This window comes from Atta cephalotes (assembly GCF_000143395.1).
Source record: "Atta cephalotes unplaced genomic scaffold scaffold00077, whole genome shotgun sequence".
Lineage (NCBI taxonomy): Eukaryota > Metazoa > Arthropoda > Insecta > Hymenoptera > Formicidae > Atta > Atta cephalotes.
In genome coordinates, this window is record NW_012130141.1 from 357993 (window position 1) to 367359 (window position 9367).

At 32.0% G+C, this 9367-nt stretch overlaps 1 protein-coding gene across 1 annotated transcript in view; it reads right to left on the reverse strand.

Annotated features, from left to right (window-relative positions):
• LOC105624398 (solute carrier organic anion transporter family member 3A1) overlaps positions 1-6543 on the reverse strand; it is a 16344-nt gene extending 9801 nt beyond the window's left edge. The window contains exons 1-5 of the mRNA XM_012205766.1: positions 6223-6543; positions 5535-5914; positions 3426-3640; positions 2973-3113; positions 1181-1303 (exon numbers count right to left, since the gene is read on the reverse strand). Coding sequence (XP_012061156.1) covers positions 1181-1303; positions 2973-3113; positions 3426-3640; positions 5535-5914; positions 6223-6543 — 1180 coding nt within the window. The remainder of the gene's footprint in view (positions 1-1180; positions 1304-2972; positions 3114-3425; positions 3641-5534; positions 5915-6222) is intronic.
• Positions 6544-9367: the final 2824 nt, after the last annotated feature.

Here is a 9367-nt window from a genome sequence, read left to right on the forward strand (position 1 = left end):
CGTCGTCGTAGTACGTTCGTCGTTATTACTTTTATTAGTTTAATTAATTAATTTAATTTTAATTTTAATTTTTATTTACTTATTACTACTTACTTCTTCTTCTCTCTCTCTCTCTCTCTCTCTCTTCTCTCTCTCTCTCTCTCTCTCTCTCTCTCTAATTATTATAAAATAAAAATCATTTAATCGACAAAAAATTAAATTAATAAATTTTAAAAAATTGACAAAAATTGTTTCAAAGATCATACCGATATATCATTGATACGCAATTGTAAATATATGTATAAGAGAAAGCATTATTCGAGCCGTAGGCGAAATCGCTCGTCGTGAGCTCCCGATTAACTTACGAAGAGCACATTGTCTCCGGCTTCTATTTGCATTCTCGTTAGCCTTCGATCCGCGGACTATGGCAAGTGGCAAGCGTGCAGAATTTCGCCTTTCGTCGTGAACCTTTCAACGCACAATAAAAACACTTGCCATCGACGTAGTAATATTATCAGCCATCATACAAAAGAAAATCTATTACTATTCCTTTACTTTCAGTATTCATATTCAGAATTCACTTTTCTATATCTGTAATCTCATATGTCATTTGTACTATACGCTATAGTAATTATATTCTCTAGATTTATGTAAGATCGAATATATTTCAAATTTTAATCGTACAAATTCAAATGCGCAATCAATTTTCTATCTTTTATGCTATTTGTATTCTCACAGCGGCTGCGTACATACAACGTTATCACACGCAGTGATTCATTATAAATGCTGATACAAATCATCGTTAAGTGTTGAGATACCGGAAATTGTAATATAGCATATTGCAATTATAGATAGAAAGAAAGAAAGCGTGAGCGTGACAATATATACAGTACAAACTAAATTTACATGTTGCATATTATTGCAACGAGGATAAATTAATATTACAACAGAATGGATAACACGTCCGTTTTCCTTTTCGCTCCCGAGGACTCTTCTCGAGATCATTCGCACGGGAAATCGTGAGACAGAAAGAAAGAAAGAGATAATGAGAGAAAGAGAAATGGGAACTGCCACAAAGCAGCTTATGGCGAACTATAAAGATAGATTAAGTTGGCGCGAGATTCGATGTCGTGCAGTCGAAACAGCGACTAGCTTGACGAAAAAGATCGGAGACATTCCTGAAGAATAAATCAGAACTTACCTCTTAAGCTGGGCTTCTGCGAATCCGATCTCCTTGGAGGAGTTCGACTTGTAGGTAATCGAGGGGGGAACGCGAACATTCCAACACTTACAATCATCAGCAGCGCTGATATCAAAACTAAACCTGAAACATCACATAAAAAATTAATAAAAATATTCTTCATAAAAATTAAAACAAAATAGGCAATCACTTCGTGATGATAAATTACAGACACGCAATAAAACACACCAATTATTCAGACAAATAAAACTGTCGAATACTATTAATTATCCGCACAAAATTTTCAATATATACACAGTGACTATTTATTATATATATATATATATATATATAAACATGTGTGTGTGTGTGTGTGTGTGTGTGTGTGTGTGTGTGTTATATCACATTATATATTATAATTATATAATTAAATATTTTAACTTACGAGTTGTAAAATGTAAAAATATCCCAAAAATTTTTTGCATTGGTTATCTGAATATTCTTAATACATAACTTTACATTTCGTTCTTTAAATATTTGTTCTAATAGTTCAAAATATTTTTCACGTTCACTAGATTTAATCATTGGTAAAATAACGGTTAAAGAATTCTGTATTTTATACTTGTAAAGTACAATTCTAACTTGTGTCATTGATACCTTCACTTCACGAGCAATTGCATATTCCGATTTATTTTCAGCAAGTGCAACAATCTTTACTTTCTTTAATATGTTCGTTAATTTTGTTGTATCCATGCTGTTGAATCTTCGTACTAATACTTTTGTTGCTATATCTAGTTTATCGTAGTTAGTGTTTCCTACAGAATAATTTGTTATTATCTGTGTTGCGAGGATCATCTTGTGTTTATTTCCGCATTGTGTCATGTAATATACAAAACAAACGATACAAATATTATCACGTATAAATTTCTCTGTTTATTTGTATCTGTACTAATAATATGATAATATTTTCATAAAATTCGAAGATTTTAATTTTATTTATATACAATTTAATCTAAGACATTTAGAAATAAATCCAGTAATCTAAGAAATGTTAATAAATAAAATGTTAATAAATAAAAATAATCAAAAATATATTAATAGATAGAATTACACTTTAAAATTAGTTAAAATTAGTCATTGGATGAACATTTTTAATATATTTTTGAAATCCAGATAATCAATATCCAGATAATTGGTGTATTTTTCTACTGTATTATTAATTAATAAAATTATATATTATAATAATATATATATTATATATATATATATATTATATATATATTATATATCCTAGAATATATAAAATTATTTAAAGCACTTAATATTTTTATTAATATCAGATGGATAATGTAATCACATAGACATACTTAATGCAAACTTAAAGTGAATTACTAATTTATTAACTTTTGCCAGTTGTCGCCAACTTTTTTCAGTTGTCGCTCAAGGAATTATTTTTATATCGTTCGACATATTTTTCAATGTAAAATCGAGCATAAAAGATTAATAGATATTTAACTAATAGTATTCTCTAGCGACAAAAATTGGAGATAGATTTATCACGTAATATTAACTAGGCAATTTAAACGGATGAAGGTCAAGTAACTTTTAGCGAACCAAGTCTTTTTGCATATTTATATTAAAAATCGAAGATTAAGCGTTTTATGGAGAATTTCAATAAGTTGATTATTGTTATTGTTAATATTATAAAGCTCAAATTATATATTGTAAGTGGAATATTTCTTTATTCTTAATCATTAAAATTGAACTAATCGTTATTTTTAATTTCGATATTATCACATTTATTTGGACTTACCAAGCCACCAAGCACCGACCCATCTTGGATCCGATGGTGTAATCTGCGGATTTCTCGACAAATCCGCATAGACCATCGTGCACACAGAACCGAGGATGAAGCCTAACGCTGGACCAAGAATCCGTACTCCGATGGTGATCGCTGTTGCACATAATCAAATGATTTTTTTTTAAGCTTTAAATTTATAATTAAATATCGGATAATGATTTGCAGACACAGAAAAATAAATCTTTTCATTTGTATTACAACAATAATATTACAAGCAATTTATATATGTTAAAAAAATTGTTGTTTCTAGCAAGAGTTAGAATTTAATACACATAAATATTTTAACAATAAAAGTAAATAATTAAATTATTTTAAAAAATAATTAAAATGTATAATCTGTTATATTAATATAAAAGAAAAGAATTAGAATGTAATAATAACTTGCGTATCGATAAAAGGATTTACCGAAATATAAAGGGCTTTCTCTGCTGGCTACGTTGTCATCGATATACGGTATACCGAGAGTGTATACCGCTGTTTGACCCATTCCTACACCGAGTAATGATACAAAAAATATTGCAAGCACCACCGTAGTTATCTTGCTTTGTATTCTTCTTTGCTCCGTAAGAAAATCGCCTTTACAGTATTCAATTTGAGATGCGGTCATCGATATGTTCCATCTTCAAAATAAAAAAATATATAATTAATTATTAGGTATTTATAATTACAGCAATAAATCCGATGTATATGCTGGTCATTAACGCAAGTTACTTAATCCTCATAGTACACACATAGTACACACATATACCATATTAATGAATATCAGAGTGATGTAAATGTATTATCTAAAAAAATTAATACTTATAATTACAAAATAAAGTAATAAAATTTAATTATAAGATTAATGGCATTTACAAGATTTGACATTGACAATAAAATTTTGTCGATCAGCATATACATAGAAACAATAAATTCAGAATAATGATTTTTGTAATTTCATTATTCGAACATTGAATTATTCAAATTATTTTATACGCATAAATATATCACAACTATTGCTATCTAAATTCGTTGCCGATAATTTCTATTTTATAATAAAATTCTATCAACAACTTCCGGGATACATCAGGAAGTTAACACCTACATGAAAGAGATATAAGATCCTTTTTCTTCACGAGAAATGATAAGCGCAGTTGCAATATGATAACAAGAAAAACGACATTGCTCCATTTTTATTATGGATTAAATTGCGTGAATCTGTTTAGAGTATTCCGTCCGCTGTAAAATTTCATTGTGTTCGATCAACATTTTCATTATATAACAATTAACAGAATTAAACAATACACGTAAAAGCGGTTCCTGAAAAATGGAGTCCGTTGTTATAATCAGAGAACAACATTATCAGCCAAACTTTCTCGCTCGTTAACCAAATACATTATCATTTTTTTTCTCTCATATGAAAATCGATTTCCTTCGTACACTACTATGTCGTTGATAACATACATGACATAAAATTAACACGTATATAATTTGTACATTTCTATCCTTTTGTTAAAAACTATTTTCGAAAAGATTTAAAAACAATTCATCTTTTAATTGATTTAGAATTTTTCAGCCAAGTTTCTCTTGGAATTATTTAAAAGAATATACTAAACGTAGGATCTTTTATAAATATGAGACATTTATCTTCTGAAGAAAGTCTTAACACAGTCCTCCTTTTAAAACGCGTTCTATTTCCTACTTGCTATTTTCGGAACTGTTTCTAACGATAAAGAGACTAAAGAGATTTCTATCCGAAAACATTCAGCTGTCTAAAAGGTCTTTATGGTAACGTAAAACGCGCAATTCGTTTTTCATTAGTTGCCTTCGGATTATGAACCGCTGGTGCAACTCGTCCTGCAGAAATGCGACAAACCGGTTCTTGTATAATACGAGTTTGAGGCAAAACTGCATACCTATTACTTCGGCGGTATTCCGCCTTACATTGTGTATTTATCACGGCAAATGATTATTGTATCTCGTCCGAAATGATAACACAGCTGATCGTTTGCATGCCGCCTTGTTTCTTCGCGAGACATTGTAATAACGCGACGATCATAAATTTCCTTCAACTATACCATAAATGCTTCTGTATTGATTTCTTAAATAAACCAAGTTATTTAAGTTTGTTAAACGAGGAATACATTTTACAAATATGAATCATCACTAACGGCTATTAAATCGAATTAAAATAATAATGGATTAATACCTACATTATCTCATTAATACGAATAGAACCAATAATTTTATGAAATTAACTGATTCATTAATCTATTAATTTAACAATTACTAATAATTCTGAATAATTCGATTTCCTTTTCACACTCACATTTGCTACCACTGCGATTAATAGATTCTAATATCCTGTGTTTTTGATGATTCACGACTGTCGAGTTAGCTATTACTTAATCACGAGGGTAAAAGCCAATGAAGATATCTCTCTTCGTTATGATGAATCGTCGGAAGGCGTCACTCATTAAGAATTTAGAAATAGAAGAGAATAACTCGAAGAAGAGTTATGACAGTAGCACTCACCCGTCTAACGTGCTATTCCTTTCCTGGAACCAGCAGAGATTCGCCGGTATCGGATCCGTGTCGTTGGGCCCGCGGCTCTCAGCGCCAGGTCCGACGCCGCTGACCAGCATCTCGTTCTGTCGACGAATCAGCTGTTCGCCGAAGATAAAGTGGGGTATCGAGCAGGTGAACGAGCTTACGGCGAAGAGGATCATGCCCCAGGCTATCCACTTCGGCCGGTGACCTTGGCCGCCATAGTACGTCAATAACAGGGAGGACCCGATCTGACCGATCTCCGTAGCCGACATAATAATACCTGTTGTCTTTGACTGGATTTGGAAGAGCTTCTCGATTGTCGTGATGACGGAGACGAAGTATGTGTAATACATACCCTGAAGCACCTACAATAAAAAAAAAATAAAGATAATTTTACGCCAAATTGTCAAGATAAACTCGTAGATTTTATTTAATAAAATTGTTCGTTAAAATAATCAGAGAAAAGCCTATTCTTTGTCTTTCCCTTTCAAAAAAAATTACATAATTAATTCTTTAATATTATTCTTTGAAATTGATGTAGGTATCACTCACTGTCTCCTTTAACTTCTCACTTTACTTTTTACTCATTTACTTTTATTCCTATCTATTATACATAAATTTCTAATCAATTTATTTACACTTAAAAGATTATACATTTCTTTGGTGTACTGACCCAGGTAAGGCAGAAGGTTACTAGGAAGGCCTGCTTCGTAGCAAAGTACTGCAGCCAGTGAGGCCTACACGGGCCCCATCCGCAGGACACGTCGGCATCGTCAAACTCCGTGTGAAGGCTGCTCGATCTCTCATCCGGCACGATCAGATTGCCATTCTCCGTACCGCTGATTTCATGTAACTTCCCATTCGCTATCAAGCCATTGTTATTGTGCTGCTTGTCGCCACAAATCAGCCCGTTCCCATTCGTCATCTTCGGTGGGATGATTGTGAGCACTTCCACATTGCCGTTCGACAAAATTTGTGTGTCCTCGCCCGCCATTATCCTTCCTCACTTTTGTATGCGCGATAAAGTGATTGTTCCTTTCTTCTACCCTTAGCACTCTCGCGAATTCTAGCCAGAATCCTTCCTTGTTAGAAGAATCTTTTGGCTTCTCAAAAACCTTACTTTTCGAATGATCAATCTGTAACCAGGAAAAATAAATTATTAAATAATGTTCATATATATATATATATACACGTATACACATATAATCACATTCCAATTTCTTTGAAATTTCTAAGCTTAATCTCGATCATCTTAATGCGTTTAATAGCGCCAATATTTAAAATTCGTTAAATAATTTTCGACATTCTAAAAAATTCATTGCGAATTCAAATTCCTGACTTATGCGTTTCGCTGCATTATTTAAAATTGTAATCATGTAGATCGCCCGACGTGCCTTCCTCGAAATCTCCTTAAGTTTTGCGAATACAAATTTCAGGGTTCGCATCCAGCAGTTATTTAATCTCTGCTATCCAGGAGAAAGGTTTACGAGATCCCCAGTTGCTTCTCTTTCTCTCCGTATTAATTTGTAATACCAAATAAATAACAACCAATCAAATTCGAATTAGACGAAAGCACGTGTTCGGACGTAATGTCATTTGGAATAACTTACGACGTATAAAATATGGGACTTTACTACACTAGACTCCACACCATAGGCCTAGCCGGATTGTACAATATTATATGGAATTAGTTCGTTGACGTAACGATTCGAACAATCGCCTTACGAAATCTTAAGGCGGTCGCGCGCGCCCAGCTATAATAGGGCACAATGCATGTTAAAGAAAAATAAAAATAAAAATAAGGAAAAATATCACACGCGTGAGAGCAAACGTGAAAGTAGCTCTCCGAGCAACTTAATCTGTTCGTCATCGTGCAGTGTAGAACGCGCATATCATTTCTGCATTCGAGAATCCGCAAGTAGGTCTGATGTCTAGGTCATGGGCGTAGCGAGAAAATAATCCTGGTGAACGTGAGAAATTTATTTTCTGTTGGTGCGATAAATAAAATTATATAAATGTACTATAAAAGTTTGTTTCGAGAATTCTACTAAGAAGCTATATTATCAAGTCAGTTATTTACTTAGAAAAACTTAAATTATAATGCATTTTTTTTGTTTTTCAATATTTTAATTTCTTTATGTGATATCGCATTTTCCATAAATGCATTTTGAGGCTCGCATAATAAAACTTTTCAAAACTTCAAAATAATCATTAATGTCTTTTTCGCCATTAATGTCTTTTTGTTTTCGATTATTTCACGCATCGATTATGATTATATTTTAATTGTATTTTGAAACTTGGACAATGAATGAGATTCCAAAACTTCGCTAACGATCAACCTCCGCCACTGTGACTTTTTCGTTTTCCATCGATCGCGCGGACCGACTGGACCAGCCACTCCATTAGAGGTGAACTCCTTTCTCTCGCGGTCGACTGCGGAATAAGCCGCCTGAGACACCCTGTAGCCGGCGTCCTCTCACTTTCATCGGTGCCCGATTTTCCTCATTTCCCTTGCGTTCCATTCCACGGGCTATCGCACCAGCGGTTTTCACTGACAGCGCGAGTAGGAGTTTGTGCACTAGAACGCTACTGAATATGTGTGACGGCGAAGACACATTCTCACTTTCGCTTTGAGATTTCTCGCAGTTACACGTCGACTTATGCGCTCGAATATATGTACTCACGACGTAAACTCGATCGTAAATCAAGACATAAGTGCTAGTAATCAGTATTCTTACTTTATTAACATCCTTACTTTAAAATAAACTTTAAACAAAGTTATGTAAGAAATTGAAGCATACGGTTTACAAAAATACAAAAGATAAACATGGTTTTAAAAATGCTCTCAAATATCAATACGTAAAAGTTATATTCGTTTGAAACGGATTTTACATAAATATTTGATATTTATTTTTTAATTTTTACATAGTTTAAAATTGTGCATAATTTTTGATAATGTATAAATAATATATTACTTGAAAGAGAGATAATTTAAAAATATCTTAATATTGAAATGATTAAATCATATTATTTGTAATTATAAATAAAAGAAACAATTTTACATATCTTATAGCAATGTCTGTAATCTATACCTACTGCATATCAAAATATTACCTACATAAATATCAAATAAATATAATATTGTCAAAAACAGTTTATTATCTTGATATTAAAAATAATAAGATTTCATATTTCAAGATAATAGAAAGTCTTACATGTCTGACCATATAATGTTTGTATCTACTGCCAAATCAATATGCTATATAAATAAATAATACTTTAAAAATATTTTATTTGTTACTAAAGCGAAATTATATTATCTCTAAATAAAAGAAATAGTTTTCCATATCATTTCAAAGTAGAAAAGAATAGTTTTGTCTGACTATAATATATGTATCTCTACTATTATATCAACATATTATCTTAATAAATACTAAATAAGTACTGTTAAAATACTGTTAAAACATTTTATTATCTTGATACTGAAGTGATTAAATCGTATTAATTCAAAATACATGTCTGATAATGTTCGTCAGTTTCATAATGTCTGTATCTACTTGCCATAAGTCAAAGTACACCGTTGTTTTGATTCCAGCTGTTAATTTTATCAACAACAAAAAACTAACGAAAGAGATGGATGAAATTGTTCGCGGAATTAATAGATATTGCTATTTTCAGTCGCAGAATAGAACAGACACTCGCCATACGATCTACCAGCGACGCTGAATAAACAGCGCGGAAATTGCGGAACATCGTCGCGCGTGTTAGCGAGTAGATTTTATATCATCGTTAATAGCTTAACAGCGTATGGTGGCTGA